General features: G+C 36.6%; 1 protein-coding gene across 1 annotated transcript in view; it reads right to left on the bottom strand.

Annotated features, from left to right (window-relative positions):
- KHDRBS2 (KH RNA binding domain containing, signal transduction associated 2) overlaps window positions 1–25,509 on the bottom strand; it is a 721,580-nt gene that overhangs the window by 378,889 nt on the left and 317,182 nt on the right. The window contains exon 4 of the mRNA XM_007456845.1: window positions 15,221–15,367. Within this exon, the coding sequence (XP_007456907.1) occupies window positions 15,221–15,367 (147 nt within the window). The remainder of the gene's footprint in view (window positions 1–15,220; window positions 15,368–25,509) is intronic.

Raw genomic sequence — 25,509 nt, 5'->3', positions numbered from 1 at the left:
TGGAGTGGATATTTGGGAAAGAGTTTGGCTTGCACAGATCTAAACTTCATCCAGGTGGAAAGCTGCCACAGACCCACTGGAGTATGTCTATTCTCCCTGGCGGGGAGGCCAAGAAGGACCAGAATGGGTGAGGCTTCAAGTCTGTGAAAGTGATGGGAGACTGGAGAACAAGATGACATTTTTTAGGTTCTTACCATGTTTTTGGTGGTCTGCTTAGCTCTGCACTTTTGGTCCATATGGGCGAGACTATTTCAGTTTCTAACACTTTGGAGCACTAAAGTTACCCCAGAAAACCGAACTACATCAAGATGGGAAGGGAAAGGAGGAAGAAAAAGGAAAGGACATCGAGAGAAAGCAGAAAAAAGCAGTCAGAAAACCTGCCCAGTGAAATAAAGCTGCTGGAGAGGACAGAAATAAACCTGAACAGAAAAACAGAAGAACTACCTAGACAATGCAGTTATAGTACTTTCTGAAGAAATACAACAAAACAATATCTACGTGATGTCCAACTAAACAGTTCATCTGAATTTGTGGCTTAGAAAACTTTGGAGACCGTATCTCTGGAACACATGACTAAAATGATAAGAAGATAGAAACTGTTAGAAAAAGATTATTTGAAGAAAGATCCAGGAGACTTGCCAGAAGTAATAGGAGTTGTTACAAAAGAAGAAACAAAGGAAAACATATAGAGAAAATATATAAATAATGGGGAGAGAATTGTCCTGAAAGAAAGACCTAAAACTGCCAGTGGAAAGAGCTCACCAACGTCTCCGTGGGCAAATGAAGGTGGGGCCTGTGCGGATCCTGGTGAAATCCTTCAATGCTGGGGACAGGTGCAGTAAACTTACACGTGCTCAGAGAGAAAGGACAAAGCTCACCTGCAGTGCTGGGAGCAGGAGGAAGGCAGACCTGCAGCCAGAGGTACTGCAAGAAGGGAAAGCACTGCGTTGTGAGAAGCTGAACTGCTCCCTGAGCTCACTCGACTGAGAGGAAGACAAGAAATATTTGATGATCAACAACAATTCCATAGCCTATCATCCAAATAGCCCAAAAGAGGAAAGTACGTGAAGTACAACTCCAACCAACCAACCGAACTAACCAGGTTATTACAGGGCGAGTTTTACAGCCCATCTTTCTCCAATTTCTTAACATCTTCCACCCCACCTGCCAAGACCATCCACAAAGTTCCAGGAGCACCAGACCCTGCGGGGTGGAGACAGTGGCAGGAGCTGAATGAGCAGCTCACAGCTCCTTCACCACCGCTATGCCCCAAGCCATAAATTTAGGGATGAGAGGAGCTTTGAACTGAATTTGAACTTGAAATCATAAATTAGAACTGACTGGACTTAAAACCTACATTGTGTAAATTAAGACTCTTCTTAAAGGAGAATGAGCATAAAGCTAAGTGATTTGCTCAAACTGTTGGTAATGAATAAGGGAGAAGGACAGTGGTTATAGAAAAATAAAACCAATTCCAGTGTACTATATTGAGCACAGACTATCTAGTAAGCCATTTGTAATTGTATTTTAAGGAATTGTATATGCATCCTTACATACACTACGTAGAGAGATTGGGTATAATAGGCAGAGAAAGAGACAAAAGCAAGAATTAGAGATGAGATAGAAGATACATTTCTTGGAGGAATGAGGACTCTTCCAAGTTCCTTGGATATCTAAGTTGAATACTGTCTGGAGGAATCAAACATTTCCCATTGTAGCTTGCTGAAAGAAGCTTCAGAACAGCAAAATGAGATCAGTTAATCAAGGAAGGGCAATTCAAAATAAGCTTACATTGTATCTTGTGGAGCTGCAAGATAAGCTCTTTAAAAAGTAAGACCTAATTGCAAAAACAGAAGTTGAAGGCACATTTCAGGAATACATAATTTTGCAAAAATAATCAGTTTTAAAATATAGTATTCTCGTAAGTTTTTCTTGTTGCATGAAAATATATGTTTTCAATATGAAATAGTGGGTCATCAACACTGTCAAGAAGCTAATCAAAACACTCTCTTTCTCTGCCCCCACTGCCTTCTATCTTTTCACTTTCTGTCTCAATGAATAACTCACCATTGTCTATATAGCAGTAGTCCTTGTCAACAGTTGATTTTTCTCAACTCTAGAAATAACACTTTCTCTTTGATCAGTTGACTGATCTATCATCACTATTGTCCATACTGTCCTCATTCTCCAATCTGGTCTCCCATTTCCAACTCTCTCTGCAATATTTCTCCATAATATTTATCTTTTAAGTCTTGAAAACAGTTTTCTCATTCTTAAATTCTACAAGGGCAGTGGCTGATGTAATACAAATTGCTAGAATTGTGCTTGGCATACATTTCATGTTCAGAAATATTCCTTGGATTTAAACAAACTGTTTGCCTTGTACCGTTTATGTTACTTATTTAAACAAACCTTTCATCTTTCATTAATTAGCACCATTTATTTTACTTATTTGAATGATTTACTCAGTGAAAATTTATATATTTTGTTTAACAGATTCTGATTATTGAACTACTTTTCTGCCTTGTTCCCTTTCTTTGGACCAAATTCTTCAGTAATCATGAGACTTTTTGTCCATCTATAAAAGTATTTTCAGGGTCAGTGTTGGCATGTGTTTTGCGGAGTACAGGCTCTGGATGCGCAGGCTCAGCGGCCATGGCTCACAGGCCCAGCCACTCCGTGGCATGCGGGATCTTTCCGGACCGGGGCATGAACCCGTGTCCCCTGCATCGGCAGGCGGACTCTCAACCACTGCACCACCAGGGAAGCCCTGGCATGTGTTTATTATGTACCTATGCATTTGGCAGGATTAGCATTCAGTAAAGTTTTGAATGTAATATACATTCTATTGATCCTCTAAGACTTTCCTTAACATTAAAATCCTATAAAATTAAGAGGTGAGATTCTCCCCTTGGAGATCAAACCTGTATCCTTAGGAGTTACAATCTGTAACAACACAGATAACTTTTTAGGAATGCTCCTAAGCCTTCATGTTAATGACTACATATGGAATTGCAAAAGCAGTTCTTTTGATTATAACGTCAGTTAATGTGGAAGAAGTAACTCATCAAAATGAAATCAAGGTGCTAGTAGAGATGGGAGAATGATGCTCAGCATCTAAAAAGCAATCAAGGCACATGAAGAGTAACCTTAGAGAATTCAGAATAGTGGCATCAAATGAGACCAGAGATAATTAATGATAAATTGTTTCTTAAATAGAAAGCAGATGATCACATCCTGACCCTAGATTCATAAAGTAAATATTGATTATCTGTACTGGAGAGGAGTAAGACAACACTTGTATTAGGGTTTGTAGAAAAATCACACTCACAGAATCCACTGCTTCTTTCTTCTCTATTTCAGGTTATGTCAATCAATTAGCAATGTTAAAGTGGCCTTGGGTGTCAATAATAATAATAATGTCATATTATTATTAATTATATAATTATTATTATTAGTTCTATTCTAAGAACTAGTAATAATTTTAATTCTTTTAAAGTCATTGGCCCATATTATCTATTACAACTTATCAGATAAGAAGAAATATCAATATTATATGATTATAAAATTCTGTAAGTATAATCAGAATATGACCATAGTGCTATAGCAATACAGGAAACATTTCTGTGCAAGTAATAATTACACAGATGCATGGCTTGTGCTTAGTGCTCTTAGCTATCACACTATTAGACTATAGTTAATTATGGGAAAGAAAAGGGAATTCACTGGTTTTGAAGATAGAAATCCGAGGAAACTCTTGACAACATTTTAACAACCACCACAACAATGAAGGAATGACATCCAGGTTCTGTTTACCCTCTGCATTGGATGTTATTGTTTTACTCTGTACCTGATCACTCTCTGGCCTGCTGGATGTTGTTGCCTTACATTGTGAACTCCTGCCACCCCCAGACAAAATGTATCTGCCATGCCCAACTTGTGGTCTTTTTTTAAAGATTTTTTTTAAAAAATATTAATTTTTTTATTTTTGGCTGCGTTGGCTCTTCACTGCTGCGCACGGGCTTTCTCTAGTTGCCACGAGTGGGGGCTACTCTTCATTGCAGTGCACAGGCTTCTCACTGTGGTGGCTTCTCTTGTTTCAGAGCATGGGCTCTAGGCACGTGGGCTCAGTAGTTGTGGCACGCGTAACTTGTGGTCTTGACACATCAATATTGCTTTTCCTGGCTGGTGGGTTTTTATTTAATACATTGTTTTCATTATATTATTTTCACCTGCATAAAAGCCTCCAACCAAATTTTCACTTTTTAATCAAGTCATAGCATGAATTTCTATACATTTATATTACATCTATTTCTAAACATTATGTTTATAATCTTCTAAAATATTATAAAAAATTTTTTCAGTGCATGAAAGTCTAGATCTTCTTCCATCTCCAAGACTGAAAATACCCTGCTTTTCTTTTTTATTTTCCTTATATCTACTTACTTTCCTGTATAATTGCAGTTAGCAGTCAGTGTCATTTTCCCATTCCAAAGCTAGGATTACAGTCTTTGAACAGTCTTTGAAGAACAGAAAGCAAGAATGTCCTTTATTTGCTTTTACCATAAGGAGGAAAAGAGTTTTACTTTTCCTCTGTAGTCACATTCTTGGTAGGTTTCCTATATAGGTTTCTAATATTTCAAACTTGAAATTATATAATATGCCCTAATTGGCCCATTTCAAGAATCACATCTTTGTCCAAGATATTTATCGAATCTAATGCAGGAGAGAGATAACCTGGAATGAACCATTATTTTCTGTGCTGAACTGACTTAAAGTCATGTACGTGAGACTGATAGGACTAACAAAGGACACAGACACTGACATACACAGACACACACACACACACACACACACACACACACACAGATATAAAACTACATAAGTATAAAAGTTATATGTATGTGTGTGTGTGTGTGTGAGAGAGAGAGAGAGAGAGTATTCACGGCACTTTTGGTGTTACTATAATTGACATAAAAATGCTCAAACAGCATGTTTTCCTTTCTGGCACTTAGGAGGAAATAAACATGGGGGGGTTGGGACTGTCCCTCTGGATTTGCTAGTTTTCTATAGGAAAGTGTTTTTGCTGAGATCTGATACACACACACACACACACATACTTTTCTTTAAATGGTACAGACCTTTAGTGACGATCATCAGAGACAACTCAAGCAGGACAAATACTACTTTTCCCGTTCAATAGACTCTGATAATCCCACAGTGCTGGGTCACATGTCCCCTGGGAAAGTCTGAGGCCATCCATGACAGAGTTGGTAGAAATGAGTGCTGTAATCTCTTAATTCTGTCAGTAACTAACTCTTAAGGAGGTAACAAAGTAATCTATTTGTTATTGTGACCTAAATCTAATTTCTTATTTGTGTGGAAACTCCTCTTTTCATCTTTTTTTACTAAAGGATGTATAAATTCACATTCAATGGGCAGAATTTTGCTGAAGGCTTCATAAGTCCTGATTATGAGATAGTGTATTTTGTTTTAATCATGAGTTAATCATTCAGCATTAGTAAAACTTACTAATTCAACTTAATTGCTGGTGAGAGTCAGCCAATTTAGGAAAATTAAATATAGCCATTATTTTAAGGTAATCAGCTGACTAGGGTTGGAAAAAGGGAAGTTGTATTTGGGGATACCAGGGTGTCCCATTCACAAACCATGATGTATTAATAAATGTCGCCCCTAACATTGTGCAAGGCACAGTCTGCACAGCCTTCTGCGGCAGTCCTATTGCTTGAACTATAAAAAAAAAGGAGTGTTACAAAATATAATAATGACAATACTTGTTTACCTTTACAGCTTATAAAGGGAAGAGAAGGGCATTCACATTACTAGTTTAGAGTTTTATAGCCCTTTTGTCGTTATTTGTCAAATAATTTATTTGACACTTCTAATCTGTATTTTCAAGACAAATTAGCTAATATAAGGAAAACTTTAATATAGCACCTTCTTTTTTTTTTTTAACATCTTTATTGGGGTATAATTGTTTACAATGGTGTGTTAGTTTCTGCTTTATAACAGAGTGAATCAGTTATACATATACATATGTTCCCATATCTCTTCCCTCTTTGTCTCCCTCCCTCCCACCCTCCCTATAGAAGATAAATGAACCCTATCTATGAAGTTCTACCTACTCTTTGGACCTCGTAAGTCCTCCTGCCACTGCCATTTACCCAGCCACTGGCATGACCCACCTGATGTGCTTGTAGTTTTGATTTGCATTTCTCTAATGATTAATGATGTTGAGCATTCTTTCATGTGTTTGTTGGCAGTCTGTATATCTTCTTTGGAGAAATGTCTATTTAGGTCTTCTGCCCATTTTTGGATTGGGTTGTTTATTTTTTTGTTATTGAGCTGCATGAGCTGCCTGTAAATTTTAGAGATTAATCCTTTGTCAGTTGATTCATTTGCAAAGATTTTCTCCCATTCTGAGGGTTGTCTTTTGTTCTTGTTTATGGTTTCCTTTGCTGTGCAAAAGCTTTGAAGTTTCATTAGGTCCCATTTGTTTATTTTTGTTTTTATCTCCATTACTCTAGGAGATGGGTCAAGAAGGATCTTGCTGTGATTTATGTCATAGAGTGTTCTCTTAGGTTGTTTCCATCTCCGGGCTATTGTAAATAGAGCTGCAATGAACATTTTGGTACATTTTGAGCTTATTTTTGTGTATGGTGTTAGGGAGTGATCTAATCTCATACTTTTACATGTACCTGTCCAGTTTTCCCAGCACCACTTATTGAAGAGGCTGTCCTTTCTCCACTGTACATTCCTGCCACCTTTATCAAAGATAAGGTGTCCATATGTGCGTGGGTTTATCACTGGGCTTTCTATCCTATTCCATTGATCTATCTTTCTGTTTTTGTGCAAGTGCCATAGTGTCTTGATTACTGTAGCTTTGTAGTATAGTCTGAAATCAGGCAGCCTGATTCCTCCAGTTCCATTTTTTGATGGGTTTATCACTGGGCTTTCTATCCTATTCCATTGATCTATCTTTCTGTTTTTGTGCAAGTGCCATAGTGTCTTGATTACTGTAGCTTTGTAGTATAGTCTGAAATCAGGCAGCCTGATTCCTCCAGTTCCATTTTTTGATTTCAAGATTGCTTTGGCTATTCGGGGTCTTTTGTGTTGTATATCTCTCCATCTGTTTGTATCATCTTTAATTTCTTTCATCAGTGTCTTATAATTTTCTGCATACAGGTCTTTTGTCTCCTTAGGTAGGTTTATTCCTAGATATTTTATTCTTTTTGTTGCAATGGTAAATGGGAGTGTTTTCTTGATTTCACTTTCAGATTTTTCATCATTAGTATATAGGAATGCCAGAGATTTCTGTGCATTAATTTTGTATCCTGCTACTTTACCAAATTCATTGATTAGCTCTAGTAGTTTTCTGGTAGCATCTTTAGGATTCTCTATGTATAGTATCATGTCATCTGCAAACAGTGACAGCTTTACTTCTTCTTTTCCGATTTGGATTCCTTTTATTTCCTTTTCTTCTCTGATTGCTGTGGCTAAAACTTCCAAAACTATGTTGAATAAGAGTGGTGAGAGTGGGCAACCTTGTCTTGTTCCTGACCTTAGTGGAAATGCTTTCAGTTTTTCGCCATTGAGGATGATGTTGGCTGTGGGCTTGTCATATACGGCCTTTATTATATTGAGGAAAGTTCCCTCTACACCTACTTTCTGCAGGGTTTTTATCATAAATGGGTGTTGAATTTTGTCAAAAGCTTTCTCTGCATCTATTGAGATGATCATATGGTTTTTCTCCTTCAATTTGTTAATATGGTTAATCACATTGATAGATTTGCGTATATTGAAGAATCCTTGCATTCCTGGAATAAACCCCACTTGATCATGGTGTATGATCCTTTTAATGTGCTGTTGGATTCTGTTTGCTAGTATTTTGTTGAGGATTTTTGCATCTATGTTCATCAGTGATATTGGCCTGTAGTTTTCTTTCTTTGTGACATCCTTGTCTGGTTTTGGTATCAAGGTGATGGTGGCCTCGTAGAATGAGTTTGGGAGTGTTCCTCCCTCTGCTATATTTTGGAAGAGTTTGAGAAGGATAGGTGTTAGCTCTTCTCTAAATGTTTGATAGAATTCGCCTGTGAAGCCATCTGGTCCTGGGCTTTTGTTTGTTGGAAGATTTTTAATCACAGTTTCAATTTCAGTGCTTGTGATTGGTCTGTTCATATTTTCTATTTCTTCCTGATTCAGTCTTGGCAGTTTGTGCATTTCTAAGAATTTGTCCATTTCTTCCAGATTGTCCATTTTATTGGCATAGAGTTGCTTGTAGTAATCCCTCATGATTTTTTTTATTTCTGCAGTGTCAGTTGTTACTTCTCCTTTTTCATTTCTAATTCTATTGATTTGAGTCTTCTCCCTTTTTTTCTTGATGAGTCTGGCTAATGGTTTATCAATTTTGTTTATCTTCTCAAAGAACCAGCTTTTAGTTTTATTGATCTTTGCTATTGTTTCCTTCATTTCTTTTTCATTTATTTCTGATCTGATTTTTATGATTTCTTTCCTTCTGCTAACTCTGGGGTTTTTTTGTTCTTCTTTCTCTAATTGCTTGAGGTGCAAGGTTAGGTTGTTTATTCGAGATGTTTCCTGCTTCTTAAGGTGGGCTTGTATTGCTATAAACTTCCCTCTTAGAACTGCTTTTGCTGCATCCCATAGGTTTTGGGTCGTTGTATCTCCATTGTCATTTGTTTCTAGGTATTTTTTAATTTCCTCTTTGATTTCTTCAGTGATCACTTCGTTATTAAGTAGTGTATTGTTTAGCCTCCATGTGTTTGTATTTTTTACAGATCTTTTCCTATAATTGATATCTAGTCTCATGGCGTTGTGGTCGGAAAAGATACTTGATACAATTTCAATTTTCTTAAATTTACCAAGGCTTGATTTGTGACCCAAGATATGATCTATCCTGGAGAATGTTCCATGAGCACTTGAGAAAAATGTGTATTCTGTTGTTTTTGGATGGAGTGTCCTATAAATATCAATTAAGTCCATCTTGTTTAATGTATCATTTAAAGCTTGTGTTTCCTTATTTATTTTCATTTTGGATGATCTGTCCATTGGTGAAAGTGGGGTGTTGAAGTCCCCTACTATGAATGTGTTACTGTCGATTTCCCCTTTTATGGCTGCTAGTTTTTGCCTTATGTATTGAGGTGCTCCTATGTTGGGTGCATAAATATTTACAATTGTTATATCTTCTTCTTGGATCGATCCCTTAATCATTATGTAGTGTCCTTCTTTGTCTCTTCTGATAGTCCTTATTTTAAAGTCTATTTTGTCTGATATGAGAATTGCTACTCCAGCTTTCTTTTGGTTTCCATTTGCATGGAATATCTTTTTCCATCCCCTTACTTTCAGTCTGTATGTGTCTCTAGGTCTGAAGTGGGTCTCTTGTAGACAGCATATATATGGGTCTTGTTTTTGTATCCATTCAGCCAATCTGTGTCTTTTGGTGGGAGCATTTAGTCCATTTACATTTAAGGTAATTATCGATATGTATGTTCCTATTCCCATTTTCTAAATTGTTTTGGGTTCGTTATTATAGGACTTTTCCTTCTCTTGTGTTTTTGTCTAGAGAAGTTCCTTTAGCATTTGTTGTAAAGCTGGTTTGGTGGTGCTGAACTCTCTCAGCTTTTGCTTGTCTGTAAAGGTTTTAATTTCTCCATCAAATCTGAATGAGATCCTTGCTGGGTAGAGTAATCTTGGTTGCAGGTTTTTCTCCTTCATCACTTTCAGTATGTCCTGCCACTCCCTTCTGGCTTGTAGAGTTTCTGCTGAGAGATCAGCTGTTAACCTTATGGGGATTCCCTTGTGTGTTATTTGTTGTTTTTCCCTTGCTGCTTTTAATATGCTTTCTTTGTATTTAGTTTTTGACAGTTTGATTAATATGTGTCTTGGCGTATTTCTCCTTGAATTTATCCTGTATGGGACTCTCTGTGCTTCCTGGACTTGATTAACGATTTCCTTTCCCATATTAGGGAAGTTTTCAACTATAATCTCTTCAAATATTTTCTCAGTCCCTTTCTTTTTCTCTTCTTCTTCTGGAACCCCTATAATTCGAATGTTGGTGCGTTTAATGTTGTCCCAGAGGTCTCTGAGACTGTCCTCAGTTCTTTTCATTCTTTTTTCTTTATTCTGCTCTGCAGTAGTTATTTCCACTATTTTATCTTCCAGGTCACTTATCCGTTCTTCTGCCTCATTTATTCTGCTATTGATCCCATCTAGAGTATTTTTCATTTCATTTATTGTGTTGTTCATCATTGTCTGTTTCATCTTTATTTCTTCTAGGTCCTTGTTAACTGCTTCTTGCATTTTGTCCATTCTATTTCCAAGATTTTGGATCATCTTTACTATCATTATTCTGAACTCTTTTTCAGGTAGACTGCCTATTTCCTCTTCATTTGTTAGGTCTGGTGGGTTTTTATCCTGCTCCTTCATCTGCTGTGTGTTTTTCTGTCTTCTCATTTTGCTTATCTTACTGTGATTGGGTTCACCTTTTTGCAGGCTGCAAGTTCGTAGCTCCCGTTGTTTTTGATGTCTGTCTCCAGTGGCTAAGGTTGGTTCAGTGGGTTGTGTAGGCTTCCTGGTGGAGGGGACTAGTGGCTGTGTTGTGGTGTATGAGGCTAGATCTTGTCTCTCTAGTGGGCAGGTCCACGTCTGGTGGTGTGTTTTGGGGTGTCTGTGGACTTATTATGATTTTAGGCAGCCTCTCTGCTAGTGGGTGGTGTTGTGTTCCTGTCTTGCTATATGGTTGGCATAGGTTGTCCAGCACTGTAGCTTGCTGGTCATTGAGTGAAGCTGGGTGCTGGTGTTGAGATGGAGATCTCTGGGAGATTTCCGCCGTTTGATATTATGTGGGGCTGGGAGGTCTCTTGTTGACGAGTGTTCTGAAGTTGGCTCTCCCACCTCAGAGGCAGAGTCCTGACTCCTGGCTGGAGCAGCAAGAGCCTTTCATCCACTCGGCTGCAACAGGATTGAGAGAGGCTGCTGGAGCAATTATCCCTCACAATGGGGCTGAGGTCAGAGGAAATGAGGCAGTGTTTTTAACCAATTCTCCAAAATGACTCTGATGCCAGATTCAAGGACTCCTATCCTCGAGGATGACACTTCCCTCCTGACGAAGGACCCTTTTTTCTTTTTCTTGGTGCTTAGTCTGGTTGCTCTTGCTTAGAGGGGGTCACATGCAGAGGCCTCTCACTGGGCCCTTCACACTAGAGCTCCTGGGGCAAAACGGCGGCGCCCAGCACCTCAGCTCCGGGGCGTGAGCAGAAGCCTAGCACCTTCTTAAAGCATTAAAGATTTAAAATTAGCAGCATTCACCAGCAACCCCACTACTGAGCATATACCCTGAGAAAACCATAATTCAAAAAGAGTCATGTACCACAATGTTCATTGCAGCTCTATTTACAATACCCAGGACATGGAAGCAACCTAAGTATCTATCAACAGGTGAATGGATAAAGAAGATGTGGCACATATATACAATGGAATATTACTCAGCCATAAAAAGAAATGAAATTGAGACATTTGTAGTGAGGTGGAAGGACCCAGAGTCTGTCATACAGAGTAAAGTAAGTCAGAAAGAGTAAAACAAATACCATATGCTAACACATATACATGGAAGCTAAAAGAAGAAAAAAGGTTCTGAAGAACCTAAGGGCAGGACAGGAATAAAGATGCAGACATAGAGAATGGACTTGAGGACATGGGGAGGGGAAAGGGTAAGCTGGGACGAAGTAAGAGAGTGGCATGGACATATATACACTACCAAATGTAAAATAGATAGCTAGTGGGAAGCAGCCACATAGCACAGGGAGATCAGCTTGATGCTTTGTGACCACCTAGAGGGGTGGGATAGGGAGGGTGGGAGGGAGAGGCAAGAAGGAGGAGATATGGGGATATATGTATATGTATAGCTGATTCACTTTGTTATGAAGCAGAAACTAATACACCATTGTAAAGCAATTATACTCCAATAAAGATGTTTAAAACAAATAAATTAATAAATTAAATTAAATTAGCAGGGTTCGAGTTATTGATGTTTTATTGACCTGCCACTCTCCTTGTTTAGTTAGGACTGAATGGAAACCACCAAGCTGGAAATATTTCCCATGGCAATAATCATTCATTTGTCTTAACATATCACTTAAAGTACTAAAACTGTATTGTTTTCCAACATCTGACATCATTCAGACGTTTCATGAGGAGTTGTATGTTCTACAGTCGGGAGTCTTAGATGATCACAGCCCATTGTAGGAGAAGTTGGGTAGATGGTGGATAACATAGAGGAAGATGAAAGTTCTAACCATGGAAAGACGCTTCATTGTGTAGAGGAATTAGATGTCAGTGGACCTCCATGCTACTTGACATTAGCTTTCTATGTTGTTCTAGTTTGCCTCTTACTGGGTATAATTCTTCACCTGTGATGTTTGTAAATATTAATATCCTGATATGTGAGTATTTCTATGGACTTTAATATAAATGTCAAAATAAACCTGAATTACCAAGTGATTTCATATAAAAGAAAAAGAACTGACAGTTAATTTTTGCCCCTTGTGGTTCTGGTGATGAATGAAGCTGCCATCCTTTGCTTGGTGCTGAGGCCAGCAAGGCAAATGGGAAAAATTTACCAAGTAGAACAGCTTTCATTGACTGTAAAATTTACTAATTCAACAATGAGAGTTATCAGAGTATTTATTTTTTAAAAGCTTATTCATTCATAGAAAAAAATATTTATTAAGTGCTTCCTATGTGCTTGGCATAGTTCAAGGTGGGAGAATAAAGCAGTGAAATGATACAATAATCCATGTCCTCATGACACATATTTTACAGGGAAACCAACAATAAATAAGTAAAAAAATATATATATAGTACATATGAAGCTGTTAAGAGCTATGAGGAAAATAAATAAGTGAAGAGGGTCAGAACATGATGGGACAATGAATCACAGTGTTAAATCGGGTGTCTGGTGGTATCATGGACAAAATATAATAGGGCTGTACAAATATAAGGAGGTTACTTTAGACTGTGCAGTGAGGGAAGAATTTCCTGCAATGATACCACGTGAGTTGAGACTTGAATGACAAGGAGATCGCTGTGTCAATATTTTGGAGAAGAATCTTCAAAGGCCCTTAGTGAAGAGGGAGCCTGGGGTGTTTGATGCACAGTGAGGAGCTGTTGGACGGGCAGAGATAAAACCGAGGGGCAGCAGGAACAGGTCACACTGGCCAAAGGAAGGTTTTCCATTTTCCGTCTCCATCTATATCTGTTTAGGGAGAGCATCTTGATTGTAGGGTACTATTCCCCAGACCTCACACAGATGAGGTTTTAATGCCCTGCATCATCCCCAGACACTCCCTCAGTCAGTCTATCAAACAAATACTTATTGTGCCAGTCATGACTCTAAATGATGGGAACACAAGAGACACTGCCAGCCCTGGCCTCATAGAGCATATATTTCAGTGGAGAAGATATAAATGAAATGATTACAAGTATCAAGGGGTCTAAGAAGTAAGCGAGATGTATTACTGGTATTTATAATAAAATAGGGTTAACCTAGTGTACAGCCTATGTCTAAAATCTATGTAGTAATGAGATAATATTTAATCTTATGTATTTCACCTCAAAAAGTCATTCCAAGATTTTATCTACTAGAATAATAAGATAGATTTAAAACACCAATTTACTTATATATAATATATATAATAAAATATATATATAGTGCTTTATAATTTTCTATGTCCTTTCATATGCGTTATCCCATTTAATATTCACAATACTTATGACAGATGTCAGTCTATTATTATTGCCTTCTTTTTAAAGATGAATAAGCTAAAGTTCTGAGAATTTAACTGACTTGTCTACAGTCACAAAATGAGTTAGTAATGTAGGCAGTCCTAGTCTTTTTCTAGATCACCAGAGGTCTGGTCTGAGCTAAATATAGTAAAACTGTTTACCCAACAGCACCAGGCATTTAGTTCAGAAGCAAAAGGAAGAGAGAACATAGCATTCTCATTCTTAAGAAACATGGGATCTATTTAGGGAAGTGTTCAGATAAGTACCAGATAATAAATTGTGCAGAAATTCTGTGTGCATATAAAGTTATGGAATAATCAGTGTGGTATGGGATTATTCTATAACCTTGTCTTGACAGGAATTTTAAAACTGGGCATATAAATAGATTATGTGGTTAGATTTTGATGCTTTTCCATTCTGAAATTCTCTGTTTTTTTCCCCCATTATCAAAATCACTACCAATCAATGAATCTTACTCACCATTTCCTCTGAGTTTATTGCTTAGTTTAGAAATCTACAGTGTTTCTTCATTGCACAGATTAATCTTAGCTATTCTCTCTTTCTCTGTCCACTGAAGATTCCTGCCAGGGCAATCCAGAAAACTTTACTCAGCATTCTCTTCTAATTATCTTATTCCAGCTCCAAGCTTAATACCAAGATTTTTATGCAAACAACCTCTTCCTGGAATGCTAAATTGTTGACTTTTAGGAAAGCTTCATTCATTTAACCTTCCTCTATTTCTTAGAAAATCAGTAGAGAATTCTATTCAGTATGCAACCCTGAATTTGCTCCCTTACTATATGAACGTTCTCTGTTCCCCTCATATAGCACAATAAGTTTATTTTTTCCAATTTTTGTGTGATGTCAACAAATGTCTAGTTTTATTAGTATTGATTATTTTACATTATGTTTTATAATGAGCCAGCACCTGACATACTATTGCATAAGATACATTTGATATTTTCAAACACTACTGTTGTCTTGTTACACATATTATGCTCAATCTTTTACCCCTTTCACTCTACCTGAAGATATTCTCTACTAATTAAATATTATGAACAATACATGTCAACTACTAAGTAATTAAGACACAAGAGAAAAGTATACAACTTCAGTTACGTATTTGTGTTTATGTGTTAACTGTCTTATTCTTCATGGCTACGAATGGGTGTGTGGCATGCAGTGTACTGAAGGCAAATGTTGCTTCCAAACCACCATTATGTGGCACCAGGTCCTGTGCTAAGTGCTTTTAGTATTCTTTTTAATTTTAATCTTCATATCAATTTACAGATAATTAGTCTGCAATATGTTTCTTTTCTAAAAAGTCAGTGAAAATCAAAGGCACATTTTTAAATAGAAACTGATGAGAAACATCTTTGTAAAAATGAAAAGCACTTACGGGAACCAGAAATTTTTTAATCTCTTCCAATGCATGACTCATACGTGAATAAGCTTCCCCAGGTGGAGCAAACACTTCAATTAATACATGAAGTTCATCACTCAAGTGTGCATATTTGGCTTCCCCACTCTTCCTTAGCTCTTCTTCCTGTGAAAAATGTTATTTTTAGAAATACAAACCCACTCATTTTGTATTGATTTAACATTTACTGAGAAGATGACAGAGGGCATAATCTAAGCAAATTTTCCCTTAGTAGAAACTCTTTGAGAAATAAAAATCTGGTACAAGCCATTTTTGACTGTTTGAATGATTCTTTAAAAAAAAAATCTGGCATTTGTTTTTCTCTTTCTTTTCTGACTTACTTCACTCTGTATGACAGACCATCCACCTCACTACAAATAACTCAATTTTGTTACTTTTTATGGCTGAGTAATATTCCATTGTAACAAATACCATATGCTAACACATATATATGGAATCTAAAAAAAAGAAAAAAAGGTTCTGATGAATGTAGGGGCAGGACACACAGATGTAGAGAATGGACTTGAGGACACAGGTAGGGGGCAGTGTAAGCTGGGATGAAATGAGAGAGTAGCATTGATATATATACATTACCAAACATAAAATAGATAGCTAGTGGGAAGCAACTGCATAGCACAGGGAGATCAGCTCAGTGCTTTGTGACCATCTAGAGGTGGGGATATGGGGATATAAGTATATGTATAGCTGATTCACTTTGTTATACAGCAGAAACTAACACACCATTGTAAAGCAATTATACTCCAATAAAGATATTAAAAAAAAATCTGGCATGATTATCATCTACACCACATTTTAATCAGCTAAATAAAAATGCTAAATCCCTGAAAAGAAGTGACAGAAATGCCATTAACTCCTCAGTGGGCTCCATTGCAAGGAAAGGATTGTTTTTGTGCTGGACAAGTAATCGTTTGCAGATAATAAAACCAAGATGACCACTGCTCTTTAAGAGAACCAGGATTTTCTAGATACTTTTTGAGAAGTGGTGACAATGTTACTCATTCCCCATGAAAGTGAGCAAAACCGAGACTTCTCTCGCAGCCTCGTGCCCACAGGTGTAGGTCATCATCTGGCTCCTACTCACCACTTCGCTATCTTGGCCGCCTCACTTTGGTCAGTATAGAGGAGTATATTAAAGGGATGGCTGTTAAGCATTATGTTGGCCTTGATTCTGCGTGAGCTACAGACCCTGATTTTTTGTTAGTACTGCACCCAAGTCATTACTGAGGCCTGATTAATTCAGTTCAGATGCTGAGCAGATCAGCGTCTGATCCATGTACTTTGCTCACGTGTGTTGTTTTACAGACATCTCCAATCTCACAATAACCTTGCACAGTATTCACATAATTCAGATTAGGAAATTGAGTTTAAAAGACTTTAAGTAACCTCAAGTTGGGATTCAAACCAAGCTCATTTTGCAACCAGATTTGCATTTGGATTTCAAGGAAGCAAAATTTAGTTAAAACTTAGCATAAATAACATTAATTATATTTTACCTTTCTTGACTCTCCTCCCCCCAAACTAGCAATTGTTTCACTAAATTTCAAAGGATAAAAAAATTTTAAGTAATTTTTAGTTTTATGTGTGGATGAAATTGGAAGTGTAACATGAATACACCTAAACTGGATAAACAAAAGCAAATTTGCTATCTATTTCATATGAGTTAACTGTATGACACATGTTAAAGTGTTTATCTGATTAGAAATGCCCATCATTTCAACACATGGAGGATCCATAAAAGAGATGGAAAGGCCTGCTTGTTTTTCTGTGCCTCCCACACCTACTCAAATCTCTTTCACAGCAATACTTGTCAGCCCGGGAATACACTCTTACTTTCCTAGGCATACACTCTCTATCTAACTAGAGATTTTACTTTTATTAAAAAGGTTTCTCTTAGTGTCCAATTCTGACACGTCTCAATACTTCCTCAGCTGGTTTTCTGCTGGTTATTAAGGGCTACTTACTAGCCAAATTTAATAAGGTCTGCCACTGGAGGTGTGGCATTGAGATCAGAATTATAACACTTGACTTCAGACTCTCAAAATGAGCCAGATGAGATATGTTTGCAGTAGAACCAATAGGCTGTTGTTCATGAGAAATGCAGCTTTCTATTTAAAAACACATTTTCCTTTTTCCCAACATCCACCCTCCCCCAATCAAACTTTATATAAGGGTATGAGGAAACTGAAGTCTTCAGAGACTAATCAACTTCTTCAAGGTCAAGAGTGAGTCAGGACTGGAGCCAGAACTCAGTGCAGTAGGGGACAGCTCTGATAAAGACATCAGAGAATGAAAGTTACCACAGCGGAACCTCCCATGAGCTACTGTTGGTTATTTTCAAAACCAGACTCATACCTTCAAAGGTGCTATATTTGCCCTTGCTCCTGGAGATGACTTCTGACAAAGCAAAATTTCCCAAGCTTTAGTTTCTTCATATGTGAAGTTAAGATAATAGTATGTACCTCAAAGAATTTTGTGAGTTTTGAGAAAATTGAAGAATATTTTGTATACTAAAATATGCCATATGAATTTAATATAATAATGATAATAAATATTATTTCCAATTTCTCAAGTAGTATTTTAAAATAATGTTTGTCTTTTTCAACAGGGACCAAAATAAATGTGGCTCAAACAAGAAGAGTTATTTCTCTTTAATGCAAGAGTCTGCGGCTACAGGCGGCTGGAGGAGCAGGTGGTCTTTCTCCACACCCTTCTCCAGCCCCTAAGATGTTCCTCTCATATGTGTTGATGAAGGAGGCTGTCTATCACAACTTCTGGATTCCACTCCGTGGAAAAAAGAAAGTGTGGACAACAAAAAGCTTCCTTTCAAGGACATGTACCAGAGGCTTCATATATCAACTCTACTGATGTGTCTTTGGAAAGAGCGTGGTCACATGGTGGCCCTGGATGCAATGGAGGCTCTGTATGTGGTTTCAGACCAAGCAGCCGTGAGGCCACCTAAAATGAGAGGGCTTCGTTTACGAAAGAAAACAGTGAGAATGGATACTGCTTGATTACAAGCTGTCCTCATTCAGGGCGAGTTAAAATGACACTTGATTATTATATCTAATTTTGATGAATACTTAGCCAGTGTCTGCCAGAATGTTCAGATTTTATTTTCAAAAACAATACTTTACACCCTGGTTGGATTTATAATATAAAGCTCCAAGTTTCATTTGAATATAAGCAGACATCACAGCCATCCTGAAAAGCACAAGGGCCTGGACACCATAAGTATATTTATAGTAATTTAATACAGTCTCTTGAGGTATTTCTTGAACAAGAGTTCCAAATATATTATTGGAAAAATGTTTATCTTTGTAATAAATGCATTACATAGTAAGTCAATTATGAACTGGGTGGTAGTTTTTTCATGTTTCTGCCCCATCATAACTTGCATGTTTCGTAACAAAGATCATAGTGCCCTGGAAGCTTACACTAGTTAGATCAGGCACACAATAGCAAGAAGAGTAAAGAAAAAGATGAAAAAATTTAGAAATGCTAGAAAAATCTTAGGTGTAAACTGAAATGAATCATTCCAAAATTAACACTAGGAACATTGGATCTCCATCTAATAAAGACACGGAAAAGGGAAGAGAGAATAAATCAAAAGAATATGAGATGCACACACCAGAAGGTGAATTTACTTGACGTGATTCAAAATTCCATTTTAAAAGACTGGACACTCAATATTATTTAGTCTTCCATGTATAAAGGCATATGTATTCCACTGAGGGCATTTACTTTAGCTACTGACCTTCAGAGGATAATTCGTGGTGTTTAACTATTACAAAGGAATCACAAGCTAATTATTTTAAGTAAAATTATTAGTTGCTAAACATTAGAAAGTACACAAGGTCATTAGGGAATAACAAATCCGGTGTTACATATCCCCAAATACTCTAACCCACTCTAATCTTAAGGTAAACTATAAGTAAAACATATCAGTTTTTATCAGTTATTTTTTAGAGAATAGCATGGCACTAAAGAGAGTCTAATTTAAATTGCATTCATGTATTTAATTGTTAAAAGGATTTTAAAGGGAGCTTTCTCTTAGGAATTATCATTTGTATTTTGTCTTCTACAAAAGAATGTTTCTGACTTGGAAATAATTTGACAGCTGGGGAAATTTCCTCTTAATTCAAAATAGCATGTTCAATGAAGAAAACTTCGAAAAAAATCTCAACAATTACAAATGTATTTTTTTACTCAACAATCATACAATTCAAGATATACTGTTAACATTTTCAGTATATTTTCTTCAAGTCACTTTTTAAAACAATACCAGTAATGGAATAGATGTCATAATTTTGGTATTACTTCTTAGGTTATAGGTATGCAGAGTACTTTCCATGGATTATCTAATTTTATCTGCAAAATTATATGCTAGATAATATTGTTCCCCTAATTTTACTGATGAGGGGACTATGGCACAGAGAGAAAAACTTATCCAGAGTTATACAGACTATGAATCAGAGAATAGGATCCAGTTAATCTCATAACAAAGGTCAAATTCTTAATCAGTATAGATGTATTGCCGGTACACACACTTAAGTGTAAGTAAACATTTTATACATCCATATACCATGGATATCTCTAGTTTCTAGAAGACACTACACTTTCCTGGTATCCAGTCCTATGTAGCACTGTGCCCTGCACTGTGCCCTAGAGCAGGTTACAGGTCTTGATCCACCAAGCACATATGTCATGAATTTCCTTTCCCTCCCCCAAAGATTCTGCTTCCTTGGTAACTGTGTGTCATTAGTGCTGGACGAAACTATTATTTTCAAGGTTCTCACTCAACTCCTATTTTATGAAAAGCTTACCTAAAAATTCTAGTGATCTCACATCACTAACTCTGTGTCTGTAATTCCCTAACTCTGTGTCTGTAACTGCCAGTTCCAAAGAAGGCATTCATCCAAAGTTGAGCTCAGATTAGTTTACACAATTTCTCATGGATATTGATGTTGTATCCCTAAAACAGATGTGCTTCAGGATGGGTCATTTTCTAGAACAGTTTGCCCAACAGCAAGGGCAGGATGGTTAGGACCCACCACCGCTAATTCTATTCTGGGGTAGACACTCAAGTCAGCTCACAACTAGGTAGTTTATCTTAGTTCAGATGATTCAAGACAAGTTCCCCAAAATAGGACACAGGATTAGATGTCCTCTTGTGCTTTGGTGAAGCCATTTGGTTCCTGGATTTGCCAACTGCAAATTTTAACATAAAACTCAAAATTTCTTAAAACATCCTATAAGATCCACTCTAAAAATCATTTATGGGTGACACTGACTTCATTTAAAATATCAGAGGGGCAGAAAGCAAAGAGGTCACATTGTATCATTGTAATGATAATCTCATTACAGACAGCTCAAAAAAAAATCCTCCTTCTCTTCTCCCCAAGCCCTTCCCTGCTTCATTACACACTTTTAATTTTTTCTCTTCTGTCTCTAATTTTTGTTATTACTCTGTCCTCCCACCTGGAATTTCCTAGGGAATTTCAAGTTATTTTCACCTCTATTAAACAGAGTAATTTAGTTACTGAGTGCTAATTCCCAAGCTTATATGTCCAGCTCATTATGGAGCTCAATGAAATAAAGGGGATGACAGTTATGTGGCCCTACTACCCTTAGAAGTCTCAGTGGTGATCATTATTTGTTACTTGGAATGACCCTTTAAAATCACATAAACACACACACAAATAGAGTTCTGTTTAAAGTGGGATTTTAGTGAAAGAAAATGTTTACATTTTGTCAAATTAAGAAGAACAGTCACATGCTTTGGGTAATTTTTTTAGAATTTGCTATAAATTGTTCATAATTTGATGTAGACCATGTATTCCTCCTTTGTGCTACTCCAGATTTTGTTTTGTCCTTCCATAGTCTCCTGAAAGTCACCAATACCAACAGCAGAGAGAACACTTAAGTAACTGAGTTGATGTCCTACTCACCATTTCTTTAATTGAAGTATAGTTGATTGAAAATATTATATTTTCAGGTGTACAATATAGTGATTTAATATTTTTATAGGTTATACTCCATTTAAAGTTATTACAAAATAATATTTATATTTCCCTGTTCTGTACCATATCCTTATTGCTTATTTATTTTATACATAGTAGTTTGTGTCTCTTTATCCCATACCCCTATCTCACCCCTGTCCCTGTCCCTTCCCCCAATTGTAGACACTAGTTTATTCTCTATATCTGTATGTTTCTGTTTTGTTATATACATTCATATCTACATTCATGTGTTTCATTTTTTATGTTCCACATATAAGTGATATGAGTATTTGGCTTTCTCTGCCTGACTTATCTCACTAAGCATGGTACTCTCTAGGGTCACCCACAGTGTTGCAAAGGGCAATTTCATTATTTTTATGGCCATGTAATATTCCATTATATATACCACATCTTCTTTATCCATTCATCTGTTGATGGACACTTAGGTTGCTTCCATGTCTTGGCTATTGTAAATAATGCTGCTATGAACACTGGGGTACATGTATCTTTTCTAATTAGTGTTTTCATTTTCTTTTGATATATACCTAGGAGTGGAATTGCTGGATCATATGGTAGTTTTATTTTTAAGTTTCTGAGGAAACTTCGTACTGTTTTCCATAGCAGCTGCACCAATTTATAGTCATACCGACAGTGTACAAGAGTTCTACTTTGTCATCTTCACCAACATTAGTTATTTTTTGATGATAGCCATTCTGACAGGTGTGAAGTGATATCTCATTGTGTTTTGTTTTTTTTTTTTTTTGGCGGTACACGGGCCTCTCACCATTGTGGCCTCTCCCGCTGCGGAGCGCAGACTCTGGATGCGCATGCTCAGCGGCCATGGCTCAGGGGCCCAGCCGCTCCGCACAGCATGTGGGATCTTCCCAGACCAGGGCACGAACCCGTGGCTCCTGCATCGGCAGGTGGACTCTCAACCACTGTGCCACCAGGGAAGCCCTCATTGTGGTTTTGATTTGAATTTCTCTGATGATTGGTGATATTGAGCATTTTTTCATGTGCCTATAGGCCATCTGTATATCTTCTTTGGAAAAGTGTCTATTCAGATCTTCTGCTATTTTTAATTGAGTTCTTTGGGTTTTTTTTTTATATTGAATTGTGTGAACTGGTTATAAATTTTGGATATTAACCCCTTATCCATCATATCATTTGCAAATATTTTCTCCTATTCAGTAGATTGTCTTTTCAATTGACAGTGGTTTCCTTTGCTGTACAAAAGTTTTAAGTTTGGGGCTTCCCTGGTGGTGCAGACCGGGAAGATCCCACATGCCGCGGAGCGGCTGTGCCTGTGGGCCATGGCCACTGAGCCTGTGCATCCAGAGTCTGTGCTCCGCAACGGAAGAGGCCCACGTACTGCAAAAAACAAACAAACAAACAAAAACAACAACAACAACAACAAAAAGAAGTTTTAAGTTTGATTAGGTCCCATTTGTTTCTTTTTACTTTTATTTCTTTTGCCTTAGGAGACAGATCCAAAAACTATTGCTACAATTTATGTCAAAGAGTGTTCTGCTTATGTTCTCTTCTGGGAGTTTTATGGTTTCTGATATTATATTTAGGTTTTTAGTCCATTTTGAGTTTATTTTTGTATATGGTGCGAGGAATTGTCCTAATTTCAATTTTTTATATGAAGCTGTCCAGTTTTCCTGGCATCACTTATTGAAGAGTCTGCCCTTTCTCTATTGTATATTCTTGCCTCCTTTGTTGTAGATTAATAGATCATAAGTGCATGGGTTTAGTCCTGGGCTCTCTATTCTGTTCCATTGCTCTGTGTCTGGTTTTGTGCTAGTACTATGTTGTTTTAATTACTATAGCTTCAATAGCATAGTCTGAAGTCAGGAAACATAATACCTCTAGCTTGTTCTTTTTTCTCAAGTTTGCTATGGAGGTTTGGTTTTATGGTTCCATATAAATTTTAGGATTATTTGTTCTAGATCTGTGAAAAATGCCATGGGTATTTTGATAGGGATTTCATTAAATCTGTAGATTGCTTTGGGTAATATGGACATTTCAACAATATTAATTCTTCTTATCCAAGAAGATGGGGTATCTTTACATTTCTTTGTATCATTTTCAAATTCCTTCATCAATATTTTATAATTTTCAGAGTAAAGGTATTTCACCTTTTTCGTTAAGCATATTCTCAGGTATTTTATTCTTTTTAGTGTGACTGTAAATCGGACTGTTTCTTTAATTTCTCTTCCTGAGAGTTCATTTTTAGTGTACAAAAAAGCAACAGATGTGTATGCCAATATTTCATCCTGCAACCTTACAGAATTCATTTATTAGATCTAATAGTTTTTTGGTGGAGACTTTAGAGTTTTCTACATATAGCATCATGTCATCTGCAAATAGTGACATTTTTATTTCTTCCCTTCCAATCTGAATGCCTCTTATTTCTTTTTCTTGTCTGACTGCCATGACTAGAATTCCAATGCTATGTTAAATACAATTGGTGAGAGTGGGCCACTCTCATCACTTGTTCCTTGTCTTGTTCCTTGTCTTGTGCCTGATTTTAGAGGAAAAGTTTTCAGCTTTTCACCAATGAATGTGATGTTAGCTATGGGTTTGTTAAAAATGGTTTTTATTATGTTGAGATATGTTCACTCTATACCAACTTTGATTACAGATTTTATCATGATTTGATGTTGAATTTTGTCAAATGAATTTTTTGTGTCTACTGAGATGATTTGAATTTTATCCTTCCTTTCGTTAATGTGGTGTATCACACTGATTGATTTGTAAATAATAAACCATCCTTGTATCCCTGGAATAAATCTCACATGATTATGGTGTATGATCCTTTTTATACAGTGTTGGAGTTGTGTTGCTAATATTTTGTTGAGGATTTTTGCTTTTATATTCATCAGAGATACTGGCTTGTAATTTTCTTTAATTTTTGTAGGGTATCTGGTTTGGGTATCAGGGTAATGGTGGCCTTGTAGAATGAATTTGGGAGTGCTCCATCTTCTTCAGTTTTCTGGAATAGTTTGAGAAAGATAGATATTAGCTCTTATTTATATGTTTGGTAGAATTCCCCTGTGAAGCTATCAGTACTGGGCTTTTGTTTGCTGGAATTTTTTTTATTACAAAATCGATTTCACTACTAATTTGACTGTTTTGTTCAGATTGTCTATTATTTCTTCCTGATTCAGTCTTGGAAGGTTGTATGTGTCTAGAAATGTGTCCATTTCTTCTAGGTTGTCCAATTTGTTGGCATATAACTGTTTGCAGTATTCTCATGATTTTTTTTTTTTTGTATCTCTATGGTATCAATTGTTATTTCTCCTCTTTCATATTTTGTTTATTTGAGTCCTCTCTCTTCTTCTTGGTGAGACTGGCTAGAGGTTTATAAATTGTTTATCTTTTCAAAGAAACAGCTCTTCTTTTCACTGATATTTTTTATTGTTTTTTAGTCTCTATTTTAATGATTTCCTCTCTGATCTTTATTTTTTCTTTCCTTCTGCTGATTTGGGGCTTTTTTTTGTTGTTGGTCTTTTACTAATCCCTTTAGGGACATTTAGGTTGTTTATTTCAGATTTTTCTTGTTTCTTGAGGTAAGCCTGTATCTCTATGAATGTCCCTCTTAGAACTGCCTTTGTTGTATCTCATAGATTTTGGAAAGTTGTGTTTCCATTTGCATTTGTCTCCAGGTATTTTCTGATTATCACTTTAATTTCTTCATTGACCCACTGGTTTTTAGTAGCATGTTGTTTAGTCTCTTTCTGTTTGTGCTTTTCCCATTTTTCTTCCAATAATTGATCTCTAATTTCATACAATTGTGGTAAAAAATAAAAAAGGCTTTATATAATTTCTGTCTTCTTAAATTTGTTGAGACTTACTTTTTGGCCTAGCATGTGATCTATACTGGAGAGTGCACTTGAAAAGAATGTGTATTCTGCTGTTTTTGGATGGAATGTCCTTTAGGTATCTATTAAGTCCAACTGGTTTGTTGTGTTATTTAACACCACTGTTGCCTTATTAATTTTATGGCTAGATGATCTGTACATCAATATAAGTGGGGTGATAAAGTCCCCTACTATTATTGCATTGTTGTCAATTTCTCACTTTATGTCTGTTAAAAATTGCTTTATATATTTAGGTGCTCCTGTGCATATGTGTTAATGAGTGTAATACCCTTTTCCTGTATTGATCCCTTCATCATTCTAAATATAATGACCTTCTTTGTATTTTTTTTTTTTTTTTTTTTTTTTTTTTTTTTTTTTTTTT

The sequence above is a fragment of the Lipotes vexillifer genome, unplaced genomic scaffold (assembly GCF_000442215.2).
Source record: "Lipotes vexillifer unplaced genomic scaffold, Lipotes_vexillifer_v1.1 scaffold502, whole genome shotgun sequence".
NCBI lineage: Eukaryota > Metazoa > Chordata > Mammalia > Artiodactyla > Lipotidae > Lipotes > Lipotes vexillifer.
This window is presented reverse-complemented; position numbering and strand designations above follow the sequence as displayed.